The sequence below is a fragment of the Phragmites australis genome, chromosome 9 (assembly GCF_958298935.1).
Source record: "Phragmites australis chromosome 9, lpPhrAust1.1, whole genome shotgun sequence".
Taxonomy (NCBI): Eukaryota; Viridiplantae; Streptophyta; class Magnoliopsida; order Poales; family Poaceae; genus Phragmites; species Phragmites australis.
In genome coordinates, this window is record NC_084929.1 from 23,868,180 (window position 1) to 23,886,399 (window position 18,220).

The 18,220-nt window shown below is 44.2% G+C and overlaps 1 protein-coding gene across 1 annotated transcript; it reads right to left on the minus strand.

Moving 5' to 3' along the window:
* Nucleotides 1–2,227: 2,227 nt before the first annotated feature.
* LOC133928851 (probable manganese-transporting ATPase PDR2) lies at nt 2,228–17,288 on the minus strand. The gene is made up of 21 exons (XM_062375349.1): nt 16,787–17,288; nt 16,592–16,684; nt 16,307–16,509; nt 15,259–15,331; nt 15,010–15,182; nt 14,768–14,933; nt 13,926–14,030; nt 13,740–13,850; nt 13,575–13,661; nt 13,286–13,468; nt 13,169–13,219; nt 12,971–13,096; nt 12,778–12,857; nt 12,461–12,569; nt 11,390–11,518; nt 10,474–10,539; nt 10,294–10,365; nt 9,911–10,059; nt 9,358–9,469; nt 9,153–9,269; nt 2,228–3,726 (listed from the first exon to the last, which is right to left on the minus strand). The coding sequence occupies exons 1-21, from the start codon at nt 17,033–17,035 to the stop codon at nt 2,644–2,646; spliced, it is 3,537 nt and encodes a 1,178-aa protein (XP_062231333.1). The 5' UTR covers nt 17,036–17,288; the 3' UTR covers nt 2,228–2,643.
* Nucleotides 17,289–18,220: the final 932 nt, after the last annotated feature.

The following is an 18,220-nucleotide window of genomic DNA, read 5'->3' on the forward strand; positions in this document are numbered from 1 at the left end:
AAATATTTTTATAATAACATAAATTTATTAAATTTTATAAATATATTTTAATAAAAACTAGTGGTCAAATGCATATATTGGAGATCATGTCATGTCCAAAATGCCGAGTATTTGTGATCGAAAGAAGTATTATATTGTTCTACGTTTCCATGTAGGATATTTTGGTCACATTCAGCCTAAAATTTAACCTTGTAAGTATGTTTGTAATGATAAAAATGCATGGTAACTAAACAAATCAAGCGCCTGTTAGCGTGGAATTGGGCAACACCTCGCCAACACGGGTCCGTCAAAGATACTTGTCGCTTTTCACAACGACACGCAACTTGTTTACAAACAAACAAGCAAAGGTTCCAACCGGCAACCTTGGGGATCACCGCCCGGACGATTTACGAGAAAATCGACAAAGAACTACGACCCGAATCACATGGATTCGAAGTAGCAGTGAAGAACTAACCCTAAATTGCAGGAAAGTAAAGGCAAAACGAAAAATAGATGCGATAGATGCGATTGCCTGATGGATCTGCAATCGGCCTCCACCCCTTGATTATTTATAAAGGGGGTCCGGTCTTGACCCTAGGGAATCGAAGTAGGACTCTATTCCAACCCTAAACACGTCATGTTCGACTAAAATCGCGAAAGAGATCCGAACAAATCCACGAATCCACTTCGATTCGATTTCGGACTGAACACCGGATGGACCGGTGAGAACAAACTCCAGAACACCGAACCATCTGGCGAGTTCACTCGGCCGAAACTCTAAGACTCGGTCTTACACACACCGGATATTCTGTCGTCATATTTATACTCACCGGAGTATGTCACTGGACCAATATTTGCAGAGAACAATTTTTTTGCAAAATTTTCCTTTTGAACGCACCGGATGATCCGACAATCATCAAAGACTTCATCGAACAATTTTCACCAGAGAACATTTTCTCGGCTAAAAACCTTCTTCTTCTCACCGGATAGTCCGGTGATACCCCGGAATCTCCACCGGACCATTTCTTCCAAAGAGCAAGTTTTCGGCGCAAATTGACCTTCTACACACCGGATAGTCCGGCGTTTTCACTGGATCGATCGCCGAACTATTTTAAACAGAGAGCATAATTTGCTGCACCAAATTCTCATCCCATTCTTCGGATAGTCCGGCGTTCAATGAACCCCTCACCAGACTATTTTTTCAGAAAGATGTCTTCTGGTCGAAATCGAACTACAAGCACATGATAGTTCAGCGATGACACGTCATTAATCACCGAACTATCCGGTGTATACAAATAATCTGGCCATACCATTTTTTGCTATCAACAGCGCCTTTCAGCATTTATTTTTATCCGGTGAGTTGAGTAATATTTTTTCTCAGAATGGACATATAGCGCGAGTGTATGTCAATTTGCAACTGTTGTATAATAAACTTGTGATGCGTTACTACGTAGGTCTTGTTCCTTTTACATAAGTATTGCAACTAAACATTACTTTGTGGCTGAAAAAAAAAGTCTTTTTAGATATTATATGGCCACACGAAAATGGTAGCGTTAAAATTTTCATACAAATATCTTTGTGTTGGAACAATGGAGATTCAGTTAGTCGGCTGCGTGAAATAGCACACTTTATTTAGCTCTATAACTCGTGTGTCACGTTCGCAGTCGATCGGCAGATATCGTCACATATTTGACGACTAAAACTGTTGTGGTGAATGGAAGCCCAATGTCATGGAGATGTCACTCCGTTGTCCGTAGCAAGCTTAGATACGTAGTGTGGCGTTTAGGAAACGGGAGGGGGCGCTGGCGTGCCGCTGAATTGACGGAGGATAGTGGAGTTTCAGGGTCAAATCACGAGCCACCCGAGAGCGTGAAGTAAACGCGTAGGCGCTGCTGTTTTACGGGCCCCTGGTTGGTGTTTGGTCGCGCGCCACTGATCGGACCCAACGCACAACCATCGCATCGAAACCACAGAGCTGACAGTTGCATTCTGGATCTTCAGTTTTCACACAACCACAAATAGATAGAATGCGTAGCATACATGATACTACGATACCGACGAACACTGCTATACGTACAACTTATTGATACCGAATCAGATATGATCATCCATAAAAAAAAAAATCATGTTCCGGCATCTCGGTAAGGTAGCACCTCGTTTGTAGATTAGTTTTGATATAAAGTCACACCGTCAGTTACAGAAGCTAAAATTCTGTCATGAGCCCATAACATATCTGAATACATATTGGTGACTGAAAGTTTTGATATAAAGTGCGATATACCTCGAAAAGGATAGTAATATCAGTGCTCTTAACCGGAAACGCAAACATAACTCATTCGCAAAAAGGAAACAAAGAAAAAGAAACGCTAATGTAACTTATCTGTATTTTCAATTGTACACCAATCAATGTTCACGCTATCATTAGCATACATATGGTAACTAAAAATTTGGATTCTCCGTACGGGCAGGTATGTAAAGTATTGACCCTGTATCCTCCTTTCAATAGGGCCTACAGTCAGACAAAATTCCACTAGACGACATATTAGATTCCGATTATACCAAAACATGATCAGTTGATTAGTGACAAGATTGGTGCCAGGTAAGAAATGGCCAGTGAAGAGTAAAGAATGAATTGAGCATCGATCAAAATACGATGACAGGATTCTAGTCACGCTTTTTCTCAAGGTTTGCAACTGCCTGTTTCTGATGCTTCTCCCATGCTGGCATCTTTCCTGGGAATGCCCAGCGCAGAAGCCGCTCCCATCCATAGCAACCACAAAACATAAGCATAGCCCAGAGCATCAATTTGCCCCTCATTCCTTCCGGCAGGGGTTCAAGCTTCATGTAGTCATTCAGATCCCTGAACATATCCGATGTGATCACTGTGAAGAAAGCAACCGCGCCATACAAGGCATACTTGAAGGGCTTGTTCTCTGATATACTCTGATTAAATGGATGACCCATGTAGTTTACAGCAAAGGTTGCCACCTGGATCATCATGTTCACCATGTATGAAACTGTGTTAACAAGGTTTGGATGGAAATCTGAGTCAGGCTCAATGCATTCCTCCGGCATATACTTGGATGCTTCATTGACGGCTGTGATCAAAAAGAACAAGTGCATGGCGAACTGCCCAAGAATGGATAGCAAAACATATGCACAGAATATGTTAGGATGAGGCCGCTCTGCCGACAGTGTTTGGAGTGGCCGAGCTTGGGAGATGAAGAGGAAGAAGGCTGCAGTGAAGACACCAATGATTGTAGCCTGAACATCGCCCAGTTTAACACCATCCAAGTACATCACACTGAGAACGTATGCTGTTGCAAGGCAGTTGAGTCCAAGAATCTTGAACATTTGAAGTGTAGTGACTAGGGTGCTTCTCCCTTGACGGATGATGTCAAGAGTGGGGGCAACTGAGGCATGCTTTGCTGTGAAAGGTGAAGCCATAGAAGCATCCCCGAGCTTAACAATCGGTGCCGACCGGCCATCACTTTCATCATTCATTTCATCCAACATCTTCTGCAGCTTTTCACGCTGCCTCTCAGCAGCAGTCAAGGAGCGGCTGCTGGATGCTTTAGCAGAACTGTTAGCTGGCAGAGTCAGTTGTGATGATGATGATGCTTCATTAGCAGGTTTCTGTTTTTTCAACTTCTCTGATTTATTTTCAACTTTGGATGACTTAGACTGGGATTTTGAGTCAGCTTTCTGAACCGGTTCAGCATTCAAAAGTGCTATGCCAACATGTGCCTGTCAATTTTGAGATCATGAAATGAAAAAAATTATCATAAAGTAGATAACATGAGTGCTATATTTCAATAAACAAGCATCAGTAGAAAAAAAAACCTAACAAAAAGCACATAGGAGATACAATTGCCTCAGGTTCAGAAATTTAAATATCAACCTTCAAGTGGCTCACTATTACAACATTACAATTATCACTTATCAAGCAAACTTCAGAATAATGAAATGAAAAGTAAAAGGCCTACAGCCTCACAGGTAGCTCAGGAACTCAACCAAGACACACGTACACTAGCAGTGGTATTTTTGGTGCTGCAATTGCTTGCTGACTTCTCTGTTTTCTTCTCTATTTATACACTGCTGACCACTACAATATAGCCTGATTTAAACAGCTAATAACTACAGCAATTACTGCTTTAATTGGCTATTATTCTCCCTAATTTGCTAGCTGAAAATCCCTGGTTCAAACAGCTAATAACTACAGCAATTACTGCTTTAATTGACTATTATTCTCCCTAATCTGCTAGCTGAAAATCTGCACACATCAAGACTTATTGCTAACAATCTCCCCCTAATCCTTGTGTGGACTTGGAATTGATGTTGACCATTCCAATCCTAGCACGAAGCTCATGGAATCTGACTCGCCCAAGTGCTTTCGTTTGAATGTCAGCGAGTTGGTCCTTAGTGCCAACGAAATCAACACTAATCCTCCCATCTTCCCGGCACTCCCTGATGAAGTGGTAGCGCACATCGATGTGTTTGCTACATTCGTAGAAGATCGGGTTTTGTATCAGCGCTAAGGCTGACTTGTTGTCAATCTTCAGCTCGACAGTGTCGGCGTCCCTCCCCTTGAAGTCGCCGAGCAACCGAGCCAACCACACCGCCTGTGTGGCTGCGGTAGTGGCAGCAACATACTCTGCCTCACAGGACAAGAGTGCCACCACCTTTTGCTTGAGCGTGCCAACTCACCAAACTGCTACCGTAGAAGAACAAACCGCCGGATGTACTCCTTGTGTCAACATCGTCGGTGAGGTCGCTATCGGTGTACCCGACAAGCCGTGCCTCCGCTGTCCTCCCGTAGTGGCAATCGATACTTAAAGTCCCAGCCACATAGCGCAGGATCCTCTTCACTACCGCCATGTGTTCCTCCGTAGGCCGCTCCATAAAGCGACTCACGTACCCCATGCTGAAAGCGAGGTCCGGCCGCGTGTGGGCAAGATAGCAGAGGCTTCCAATGATCCTCTGGTAGTGAATGATATCCACCTCTACCGCCGTGCTGTCACGGCTCAGCTTGAGCCGCTCCTCTATGAGGGTGTGCGCAGGGTTGAAGCCCTGCATCCCCGCCATCTCTAGGATGTGCTTGGCGTAATGCGCCTAGCACAACGTGATCCCGCTGCTACTCTGTTGCACCTTGATGCCAAGGTAGAAGGAGAGCAATCCAAGGTCGCTCATCCTGAACCTCGCCTTCATCTCCTCCTTGAAGCGGTTGATCTCCGCCTCGGCTGATCCAGTGATGATCAAGTCATCCACATAGACCCTGAGGAGCAACAGCGAGTCGCCATGGCCACGCCTGTACATTGCCACCTCATGCGGGCTCTGCTCGAACTCGAGAGCTCGCAATGTCGTGTGCAACTTCTCGTTCCAAGCCCGCGGAGCTTGCCGCAGCCCGTAGAGCGCCTTCCGCACGCGCAGAACCTTCTGTTCTGCTCCAGCAACGACGAAGCCCAGTGGCTGCGTGACGTACACCTCCTCCCCCAAATCACCGTTGAGGAAAGCCGACTTCACATCCATGTGATGCACCAGCCAGCCATCTTGCGCAGCAACAGCTAGCAGCAACCGAACAGACTCAAGACGAGCAACGGGTGCAAATACTTCATCGAAGTCAATGCCTGGTTGCTGCAGATAGCCCTTGGCGACGAGGCGAGCCTTGTGCTTGATCACTTCTCCTGCCTCGTTCTTCTTGAGCTTGAAGACCCACTTTAGCCCAATAGATCGATGCCTATGAGGAAGTTCCACCAGTGACCATGTCCCGTTCTGCTCGATGGAGTCCATCTCCTCGCGCATGGCCGCCTGCCATGCTGGATCGTGCTCTGCTTCAGCGAAGGAGCGTGGTTCTCCATCCTTGCTGACCACTAGCAGCCCCTCGCCATCGACGATGCGATTAGCAAGGCCTGGTGCCTCTCCCCCTCCAAGCACGTCGTCGATGCGACGGTAACGGAGAGGGGAGGAGTCGTGGTACGCATCCAGACTGTCGGAGTCGTTTGGCGGAGGACAGAGAGACGAACTCCAGGAGCGAGGCCGCCGCGGGAGAAGCCCCTATGGGCATGGACGACACGCCAGCGGGCGAGGCTGGCGCTGGATCCGTCCCCGCGGATGTGGGGGCTACCTCTGCGGGGAAGACAGGCATGGGCGACGAGATCGCCCCTGTGGGCGCCGGCGCAGCAGGATAAGCGCCTTCTACGCTGCCTGCGGACGAAACCAATGCGCCCGGGTGGATGTAGTTGACCACTGCCTCCACATGGAAATCAGGTGTGGTTGTTCCACCATCTTGCAGCACCGCCTCCCAGTCCCAGCCGGCGTCCTCGTCAAAAACGATGTCGCGAGAGATGTGGACGCGCCGGGACCGGGGCTCGAGCATGCGGTACGCCTTGAAGCCATCCTCATAGCCGATGAAGACCATTGGGGTGCTGCGATCGTCGAGCTTCCGCAGACCTGGTCGTGTATCCTTTACATAACCAAGACACCCGAATGTACGCAAGTAGCTTACCGCCGGCTTGCACCCATGCCACACCTCAAATGGCGTCTCGCTGTCAAGACTCTTCGTTGACGCCCGGTTGAGGAGGTAGACAGCCATGGTCACAGCCTCCCCCCAAAATTCAGCGGGCATCTTCCGCTGTTTCAGGAGGGCGCGTGCGATGGTGAGGATCGTCTAGTTCCTCCTCTCCACCACGCCGTTTTGTTGCGACGTGTATGACGCGGAGAAGTGCCGCTGCACGCCGTGGTCCTCGCAATGGCGCGCGAATTCAACGGAGGTGAACTCGCCGCCATTGTCCATGCGTAGAACGCGGAGCTTGTGCCCGCTCTCCACCTCCGTAGCAGCCTGGAACTTTGTGATGGCCGCTGCAGCATCACTTTTTGCTGTGAGAAGCATCAACCACATGTAGCGGCTTGCGTCATCTATCAACAGCAAAAAATAGCGGCGCCCGTCTGGCATCACCAGCGTGATGGGGCCGTAGAGGTCGCCGTGGACGAGGTCTAGGACGCCCTCTACGCGGTACTTCGCCTTGGCTGGGAACGGGGCTCGGCGATGCTTCATCATGACGCAGATGTCGTAGAGCTGCTCCACGTGTTCTATCCGCGGAAGACCACGCACCATATCCTGGCGGCCAAGCTGGTGCAATGCGTCGAAGCTGATGTGGCCGTAGCGGGCGTGCTAGCGCCACGAGTCGTCGTTGTGCTGCACCGCGAGACAAATGGGGTGCGCGACGTTGAGGCATAGGATGTAGAGTCGGTTCCGCCCGCGATTCACCTTGGAGATGAGATGGCGCCTGCGGGCTCAGATGCGCAGCACGCCATCCTCGATCAGCACCTTCGAGCCACACTCATCGAGTTGGCCAACGCTGATGATGCTGTTCTTCAAGCGTGGGATGAAGTAGACGTCGGAGAGCGTCTTGTGCTCGCCGTTCTTCTCGGCGAACAGCATTATGCCGCAGCCGTGGATCTCGACGAGTGATCCGTCGCCGAACCGTACGGTTCTCTGTACCGCGCGATCAAGCTTGGCGAAGATGTCGCTGCGATCCGTCATGTGGCTAGTGGCGCCAGTGTCGAGGTACCAACCTTCTTGGAGTTCACCGGCGTCCGCCTCGCCGAGGAACGCCTGCGCTCGCGATTCATCGAGGTGGACTATTGTCGACACCGGTGCGGTGTCGCCATCAGTAGCGCAGGCTCGTAGTCGTCCTCCTGCACGAGGTGCGCCTGACCTCGCTTGGGCTAGCGGCAATCACAAGCCCAGTGACCAGTACGCCCGCAATTGCGGCAGGTGTCGCGGTCGTCGTTGCGGGCAGCGTTCTTGCCATTAGCCGCGCCCTTCTTGCGCGAGCCACGAGAGCGGCGATTCTTGTCGTCGCCTTTGGCAGACCGCGACCCCCCCTCGCTAGCTCGCCTTTCCTTCTAGCGTGCAAGCCACTGCTCCTCCATGAGTAGCAGCTTGCCATCGAATGTCGATGGCAGCACCTGGTCCGGGTCGAGGCGGTCCTCCACCGCCTTGAGCCGTCCCGTGACCTCCTCGATCGTCAACGTTGAGATGTCGAGGAGCATCTCGATGGAGAGCGCGATCTGAGCGAACTTGGGCGGGACAACCCGTAGGTACTTGGCCACGACCTTGGCGTCGTCAACCGGATCACTGAGTACCTCCAGCTGGTGGACGATCCCGGTGAGACGCATGGCGAAGTCGTCGATTGACTCGCCGTCGCGGAAGGAGATCGCCTCGTAGTCCTTCCTCACCTTCTGGGCAGTCGCCTTGCAAGAGCGCTTGGAGTCGACGCGCATCGTCTTGATCGCGTTCCAGGCCTCCTTCGCCATCTTCTTCGCAAGGGACGTGACCATCTCCGGCGGGACTGCGCGAAAGATGGCCTCCATTGCCAACCTGTCGTCAACCCTGTCCACGCCGCCCTTGTCCACAGCCTCCCAGAGGCCACGGGCTTCAAGCATCACCTCCATTATCACTGACCACTCGGCGTAGTTGTGCTTGGTGAGCAGCGGGTATGCGCCTCCGACATCTCTCACCACGCGCTGTACCACAGGCGCAGGAGCTGCAGAAGGGCCATCTTCACCCACCATGACACCCTACTGATACCAATTGAAAGGCCTACAACCTCACAGGTAGCCCAGAAACTCACCCAAGACACGTACACTAGCAGTGGTATTTTTTTTGCTACAATTGCTTGCTGCCTTCTCTGTTTTCTTCTCTATTTATACACTGCTGACCACTACAATATGACCTGGTTTAAACAGCTAATAACTACAGCAATTACTGCTTTAATTGGCTATTATTCTTTCTAATTTGCTAGCTGGAAATCCCTGGTTCAAACAGCTAATAACTACAGCAATTACTGCTTTAATTGGCTATTATTCTCCCTAATCTGCTAGCTGAAAATCTGCACACATCAAGGCTTATTGCTAACAAAAAGAACCAAACACCACGATAATATAGGTCAACCTGCCTAACATCAATATTCAGTTGCAATGACCTCTGCCATTGAACCATAATCACATAAATGTCGCTGGCTCAAACTTCTTCAATATGTGTGATGTGTCATCCTTAATTAGCATGGGTAACTAACACATGCTGTTCTGTGCGGAATCAGGTCGTAGAAATTTGATTAGTTCTATGTTAAGTTCAGCAAAACTAAATGGGATCCAAGCCAGGTACTCACCTGCTTCAGTGCACCGACATCATTGGTTCCATCTCCACACATCAGTGTCATCCTCCCAACAGTTTTGAATGTAGTCAGTACAAGTTCTTTCTGTTCCGGAGCAACACGAGCAAAAACCTGAAAGAATGACAATTACTGGAACGTCAAACATGCAAAATGTGGGCCTTCATAGTTTTTAGTGGGAATATAATCTGTTCACACATACCTTCACATAAGGAATGACTTGGAGAACAGCCTCAGTCTTTTGTAGCATTTCAAAGCAGTCCCCATTAATGCAAAGGTCATGTGATTCTGATAAATCCGCAACCTTCTCAGCACTACAAAACAACATTAGACAGGATATAAAAAAGACACAAGCTGTATGTAGTTACGACGCCAGTAGAGATGTTAAATAATGGACTTACTATATCGAAAATGTCTGAGAAATCAACAAGAGAAAATTACCTATTAATTTGTAATTTGAGAAGTTTAGAATAATCATCATTTTATTGGGCACAGTTATCGTTTTTCTAAAATTTAGGAATTTATCTGCCGACCACAATTCTTGCACCATATAGATCAGATGAGAAAACAAGCAACATAATATTTATCACAAAGAGAGGAGAATACTTTTTCTTGCTACAACGGTGCAAAGATTGTGCAAAGTGAAGTATGAAAATTTTACAATTTATAAGGTGTGGTAAAACTTAAGTTACAATAAGATCAGTAAAGATACAAGCATTCTACCATCCTGCTAAACATCGCATATAGAGAGTTACCTGTACGGAGCTCTATCAGTTTCATCTGGTGAAACCCACTCAAAACCACCAGTCTTCATCCATGTCAAAATTAAAACAGGTTTGGAACAGATATGTACTTGGCTAGCAACATGGCAAGCAGTCAAAGCTTGGTCCCCAGTGATCATGACCTAATACATCAGAGAGTTGGTAAGCACATTATTCAAATAAAATAGAAATTATCCATTATTATTCTTCATAGGTTGCTGTTACTAGTAAACCAACATGATGTAAGCCTTGGGCAACATACTAACTGGCATAGAGGTACTCGCATATACATATCACATTACTGCTGCAAAAACAAGCTTCCTGTATAGTAAAATTTGTTACCACAAACTGGCTACAAGATAAATAGGAGTATATACCAAGTTATGGGAAGATTGTTCCAGTTCGTGTAAGACAGCACCAGAGTCATTCCTTATAGGACAGTTGAAGACCTGAGTCCACAAAATCCCGCAAACACAATAGAAAAACATGCCGATCAACTTTAGTAACTAAACGAATTGGAAAGTAAAACTTGGATGCAGAAGAGGAAGAGTTAATACTGCAAAACCAGCAAATGTTAGGTCGCTCTCCACTTGATCCCTTTCCAGACTTCTAGCTTCACTAACCTGTTATTAAATACCAAAAGGTCAAACAACTCTAACCAGATAAACTTTCCATAGAAACACAAACAAAAAAATATGAACAGATGCAAATAGCCGTAAAGTCCCAAAGTTAATAAGTAGCATGTAGGCAGATGAGCTCTGTATTAAAACTTATTTCAGCTAATTTATTAAGTATAAAACAATTATGTTCTTCTAATGGTGTTGGAAGCACAAGAGAGCTCTAGCTTTATCTCCTCTGTTCAAAAAAATATGCATTATCTTAGCAGTTAATGAGATATGCTTTATGATATCTATCTTCTGGGCCCCAAGGCAGTCGATCAAAAACCACTGGAAATGTCTACCTGATTTATTGTTAGACTAGAATTATCCAAATCAGTACTTATCCTACAATTGCCTTGCAGTCGATGCTTGACCTTTCTAGATAAAATTAGCTCAATTTGAAAAACATGTACACCAATTGAAAGTTTGAAACATATCATATGGCACAAAGAGGTCAGTTTTTCAATAGGATACTGATGTATTTCCCACTAATGTCTATTGCATTTTCGTGCACCAACAATTCATTATTTTAACAGCTATAGTTTCAACTAGCACATCAGCATTATCAAAGTCAATAAAAAAAACATTGGATTTCAGTCACTAATACCAATTCCATTGTATCCCACCACAAGCTTTATGCATGTAGAGTATCATTTTGGATTAGGAAAAACCATCACATCACAATGCTGGAACAGTTGGAATTTTCAGTCCTTTGCATCAGATAAATCAAGCCCTTGTCTTTAACAAAAGAATGATAAAATAGAAGGGAATGGCTACGGGCTAATGTAATGATAAATATGAAATATAAACTTACAGGCATCTCAGGAAGCAATTTGTATGCAAGAGCCAAGACTCGAGAGCCCTGCCGTGTGTATTTCTTGTATGTCTCCACATACGTAGCAGGTAAATTAACTAGTCTCTCTTGGATGGTCTCTGGTGCACCCTGAAGATCACAAAGTAAAAGACACATTGTTATCCAGGAAAAGAAGAGCAAATAAAACAAGACAGGAAGAGCAATTATTTTATCACAGCATCCTCAACCACAGACACAATTTTGGCCGATCTGTTCTGATGAGCCATGATAATAAATAGATACAATAATTCTTGTCATGGTTATCTGAACTGTGAAATTCAACAAATATTGTGATCTCATTTTTGTCTGCTACTATATTTTCCCTGTTAACTATGAGCGAAAAAAGATACTGCTCAAAACTACTGGATAAAGGCTAGGGTGCTGATTTCACCATAGTTTTATATGGAATAGTATCATTAGTTCATTCAGGTCCCTATGTTTTTAATATTTTTTTGAGGACTTCATATACAACAATAGTTATGCCAATGGAGAATACCCAGCCAATTTTGCATATGAACTTTCAGGGACTGCTTTGTCCTATGCATAACCAAAGTGAACTCATGTTTAAACTCTAATAGAGAAGTAAGAAGTTACAGAACAGGTGAATTATTCCTTTGGTAGCATCCAACTGGGTAACAGAAAACAATTAATGCATGATGAGATCGCTGCTGTGGATATAGAGCTGGTGAAGATTTCACCTTGTTTCCATCCAAAAGATATAGATTACGAAGGATTGCCTTGTAATTTGTTTCTGCTATTAATTTGTTCCAAACCTCTAATGGTAAATATTTGAAGTATCAAAACACTATGAAGATCAATATTATTTTCTTTGCTCCAAGACATAACCTAAAAATATGTCTAAGAAAGAGAGAAAATACTATATTTTCTATGTCACAACTATGAACATGCCCACATAGAGGCCAAAAGAGACAGTTTCTGAATCATCCCAAGTAGCAAACATATATCAATAAATAACAACTTGTGTAAAAATCATGGGACAAATAATTTGATTGAATCTCTCAGAATTCTTACCTTAATAAAAACATAAAATTTCTCCTGAATACGGACAATAACAGACATTCTCTTCAAGTGAGAAGCAAAATGGTACCTGTGCACGATCTGTACAGGTTGACCACCAGGTCTGCAATCAAGAAAACATCAACTAACACATAAAAGTAATATCTAATACCGGCAGTGAGGCAAGGAAACCGGTAATAACCGCCCAAGATATTCTTCCATGGTGACAACAATGAAACACTGATTATATGATTTGATCATGTTCACTCAATCACAAGCTTAGTTCCTCACAATTTATGCAGGTTAACACATGTGACAGGCTGACAACTTACTTTTTAGACTTGGCCTTCTCATCAGACGTGTAGATCCAGTCTATGCCCTTTATAGCAGCCTTTTCAAGGGGATCACCAACCTTTAATAAGATTAAAGATACCATCAACCAAAAAGGAATATATAACCTTTACAGGGTTATGTTTCACACCTTCACCTAAGAGGTTAGTTATTAGCTTATTGCACCCAACTTACCAGTTTGTTATCGACAAATACTAATGCATGGCAACTGGACAGCACTTCTTGAGTCCGGAGAGGCAGCTTATTTGCATCAGATGTTAACTCTTCGTCACCTTCCAAAGTAACAACACCTTGGAATTCCTGAAACACAGGTTTTTCAGTTTTCAAATCACTGATTGACTTGAAAAGGAAATGAATAAGCACATAATCTACCATATCATCTGATGTCAGTGTCCCAGTCTTGTCGAAGCAGCATATGTCAACCTGATGGGAGAGAACTCTTAAAAGGTTGTAAAGAAAGATCCCAGTTAGTAAGGTTTTCTTACTAACCTTCCCAGCAAATGGTATTCTGAATGGTTCTGTGCAGAAAATACCGCGCCGAGCTAATGCAATTAAAGATGTGTTGACTGCTATGGAGAGCTCCATTGGCAGTTCAGGAGGTATCACAGAAGTAAGAATCAATGAACAACTCAAGAAAAGCTTATATCTGCTCCTTGTTGGGTCTTCCAGTCCCTATACACGGATATAACAACACTTCAACAAAAGAAAAGGAGAGGTAATGAACTACAGAGTACAGAAAACAATGGTTCACTCTATCGATAGTAGTGTCTGTTGTCACCTTCATAAGCACGTAGCCGGAGGCAATTATTGCAAAGAAGAGCAAAAAGAGTATAAACAGGCCACTTTCCTTGTTATTTGCAGTAACCTGTTATGTCACTAAAATGTGAGCATCACATGTGCATGCCTTCGAACAATTTATCGTCTCAAAAGTAAAAGATGTTACCCTCTCAGTTGAAAATAATATAGTCCTCATCAATTTCCCTTGGCTAGTCTCAAATCCAGTCCTCAATACAAAAGCTACGCAACCACCATCAGGTGCTCGAAGGTTTACAGACTGCATAGAAGTAAACATGTCAGCAAAGATAGAAATATATTAAGCAGAGCTAGATGGCATAATAGATGTATCTACCTTATCCGCAGTGTGTTGCAATATCTTAGTGCCACCAAATAGGATATGATTTTTATCCCGCTTTACAGATAGTATTTCCTCAGGACCACGGCCAGCAATTGAGACCTATCAGTAGATGATAGGTCAGAGCCAGAATTGAAAGAATAAAATACTGATAGTTATGGCACATGCGTAGGAGCAGGAAAACAACATCAGTTGGATGATGCAGTTTTGGCTTTAACAAAACTCAATTGTGTCTGTGAAGCATACTGTTAATTTCATCCGTTTCTGGCCGGAATGATTGGACTATTCCCTATAGGTAGCAAAATGGAATTGAAGAATCATAGTTCTGTTCCCCACCAAAAACACCAGCTCACACCATCCATTCTGATGAAATCACAGCCATTCCGGTAATTATGTCACAAACCATATTGTCTCCTCCTATGGTGGGCAGGACATGCATCCTAAATAAATATTGCTTAGTCACTACTACCTTGAATACATGCCTACTATATTTGTTAAGTAATACTTTCTTAAAACTTTATTGCCAAATCCAGCATACCTATATTAGCGATTTTGATGCTCCCTGATAATTTTGTTCTAAATTCTAATAGTTACATGTGAAACTTAGATTTTCACTCTAACATACAAGCATGCTTGTTGACCGTTGTAGTGGATTTCAAACAAATTTGCAAGTCTAGAATGACAAACCAAAATAGTCCAGTGAAGGACTTATCAATTCTAAATGAGAGTTAGAATGGCCAACAGAATGGAATTTGAGAAAGTACGATCAGATGTACAAATTGTCCCAAGTCAAATGATATTTTCGAATTAATGAAATCAGTGGGAAAAGAAAAGAAAACCTTCCACTGTGGAGTAGATTCTCCTGTAAGAATAGCTTCGTTTACTATTGCAGATCCAGCCAACAATAGCATATCTGCTGGTACGGACCTATCTTCACCACTAGCTGAGCGGCCTATTGACACAATATCTCCAGGTAGTAGTTCCGTTCCTGGGATTTTAACCCATCTGAATAAAGAACTCATGATTAGGATGATATATATGCTCAACCAGATAAGCACTCAACCAAATGAAGGAGACGTACTTTCCACATCTATAAGTCAACACAATCTGATTGTCAACTTTCACACGCCTTAGCTCAGTCAGTGTCTTCAATCTATTCTTTGCCATAGTAGACTCAAAAAGGAAGAGCATGAAAAGTGTAAACAAACTGTAATACCAATACTCGTCCAGACACCAAAGACCAACGCAAAAAACCTGTATTAAAAAACTCAATGTCATAAAATATATAGAAGTGGGTAAAATAACAAGTACAGCGATAAAACAAAGTAACCTGGAAAACAAAAAATGGTTCCATGCATTGCTCCTTCATCAGTTTCTGAAATGTGGGCTGTGGATACTCAAACCTAGAGAGGAAACAATGTATATTGTCAGCCATTGTTGCTAAACAAATGCATGAATGATGAAAGGTTCCCTGTTTCACATCTAGACGTTCAATTTGATGCAAATTTCAGCAGTGACTTCATTATTTGAGACATACAAAATGAGATGCATCCACGTCCACTGTCCACCCTTGACATCAAATATGTGCTTACTTTAGTTCTACTAAAAAAATCATCCCTGCAGTACTTATTCTTTTGCATCCAATTCCATACTCATAATTTGCAATGAAAAAGTTACATGTTGCCTATTCGGAGTGATTATAAGATATTACCATATACTCTCTCCAGTCACAAATAAAGGTCCTTTTGGACAGTGGCATGCCCCCCAAAATGCATTGACTGCTAAAATATATACATTTACAAAACCAATATGATTATATTATTATGAATGTACTTTTCGAGACAAATCTACACATACAATTTTCAAGTTTCCAATCTAAATGATTAGAAAGTTATTGATAGCCAAAGTTTGACTTTGACTGCAAGTCTGCAAGTATTTCTAAAGGACAAATATTATTATGAAGGGAATTCAATAAGGCCACAAGTATGTAAGCATATCTATGCATGCCCTTCAGCTACTCTTTTGACCCTAGTTGGCAATTGGTTTATCTGTTGTGATGTACCAGAGTCTACTTTGGATAATATGTGCCATGAATGCACGTTGCAGGTCAGCAATATTCCTCTACTCTCATGACGGGTTCCTAATAAGTTGAGTTGGATTCCTTCGGGATGTCGCACTGGATGGAGCAAATCTTAATCTCCAGTTGCACACTGTTTAAGACATTGTTTTCCTACAATTAAGTTCAGTCTTCCACTTTAAACTGCATTTGTGTTTCTTGATTTATGCCATTATATACTATGTTATCCTGATCAATTAAAAGTTCTCTAGCTCAACTACTGAAAGCCCAGTGCAAAATAGGGAGCAAAGCTGTAGCTTACATGTTTCTACCCCACTTATCCACAGCAGTGTTAATCTTGGCCTCAGTTCCATAACCGGTGCCCTTGGCATAATGGCCAAACGACTCCTTTGTTGGATACCGGAGTTTTAAAAAGTTATTTTTCTCTGCCGAGTAGATGAACCTCTGCTTCCGGAAATCAATGTAGATCTCCTCCGCCTCACCTGCAGCCGAAGACGAGGCCACCTGAACAGACACACAAACAACACTCTCGGTGACCAAAACTTCATAGCCACCAACAGCTCTATGAAAACGACGCTGAACTCACAGTTTTCTGTATGTGAAGAGGCACAATCTCCTTCGACCCTGAGAACTTCGCGGGGGTCACCTTGCACGCATTCGCCACATGGATATCCTTCACCTGCACCGTCACCAAGCTCAAGCTGTTAGCCCAAAAACTATAGCGCCCAAACAGGTATGGATAATGCTGACTAGATGGGTTGAGAGTTTAGAGGCGACTCGCCTTGGAGTACCCGACGAACGCCCGGAAGTCGACGGACCAGGCCGTGAAGAGGAAGGCGAGGATGTGGGCAGCGGAGAGCGCGGCGAGGACGATGAGGGCGTCGGTGAAGTCGAGCGCCGGGACGGCGAGCAGCAGCCAGAGCGCGTAGAGCGCGAGGAAGGGCCCGAAGTCGAGGCGTGACGCCCAGTACCGCCGCCGCAGCAGGTCCACGCCCTGCACTGACTTGCCGTTCACCTCGAACCGCGCCATGCCGTCGCCGCGGCCGCCCGGATCGGGGAGAGCTGCGGAGCCGCCGGAACTCAGATCGGGTCTCGATGGGGATCGGAGAGGGGGGGCGCGGGTGGGGTTTGGGGGTTTACCGGCTCGCCTCAACGGGAAGGGATCGGCAGCGGCGGCGACCGACGCAAGGGTTTTCTCGCCGCTGCTGCTTCGCTGAGACCATCCGAGTATCTTCGCGGACTAAATCCTTCTTGAAGTAATCCTTCTCGGAAGTAATTCTCATTCTTCACGATTTTTATTAAAAAGAATTTTAAAGTCTATTCTTTTAAAAAGAAGATTCTCATGCTTTTCTTTTTACAAATTTCTTTAAAATAAAGCAGTTAAAGATAGAAAATAAAAAACAAAGATAAGAAAGTAAATCAAAAAAGAAACAAAAATAGGCAGTTAGGAATATAGTTGAGATGGTACCACGGGACTCTACTCTACCTAGTCCCCAACCTCTTGAAGGTGGAATCCAAGGTTCTTGAGAGTTCTACGGTGCGGAATCCCATATTAATCTAAATTCTCGAGACTTTTTCTTTTTTTTTCCTTTTTAAATCGAAGCAAAGTTTGTGCCGAGCAATTTGACGGATCTTGGCCAAACCGAACTGTTTGAAGATGCCAAAGTTTGTGCACATGAAAGCTATCCACTAAGATTCAATAAAAATTCGAGTCACAAAACATCTTGTAGGAGAGACAAATTGACTTTCTCATAAAGGCAAAGAAATTATTGCTCAAATACAAACGTCTCGCTCTTGGTTAAAAACAAACCACGCTCAAGAGCAAGGTAAAGTAAAAATTTGAAGATAATAGCATAGGATGATCAGATAAAGAAAAAGCATCAGAAGGCAGTGAAATCTGTAATTTTTATGATGCAATTTAGAATCGACTAACCAGGTTCTCTTTGGTGTGTCCTTTTTCAAGTATTTGAAACCATATTGTTTTTGACCATCCTATGCCTTTGAATCAAATCTAATCACCACAATATGTAAGTAGTTGGATGTAGGACGATGATTCGAAAATAAGTGGTTTCAAGCACTTAAAAATAGCACAAATTTGTTTTCTTTTATTACCATGTGGCAAAGTTTAGCGTACTTGTAGTAAAAGCATATCTAAGAGATCCACTAAATGACTCTCTATAGTTAATTATATGGATTTTGACCCTAAAATATATCT

Bases quoted from the DNA above. Each gene is read 5' to 3' on its own strand.
- LOC133928851 (XM_062375349.1), bottom strand. From the start codon at position 17,035: ATGGCGCGGTTCGAGGTGAACGGCAAGTCAGTGCAGGGCGTGGACCTG. The intron at 15,332-16,306 runs GTAAGCTACAGC...TTTCCTCTCTAG, and splicing joins GATAAGTGGGGTAGAAACAT to GTTTGAGTATCCACAGCCCA. The intron at 9,270-9,357 runs GTATGTGTGAAC...TCATTCTTTCAG, and splicing joins AAGTCATTCCTTATGTGAAG to GTTTTTGCTCGTGTTGCTCC.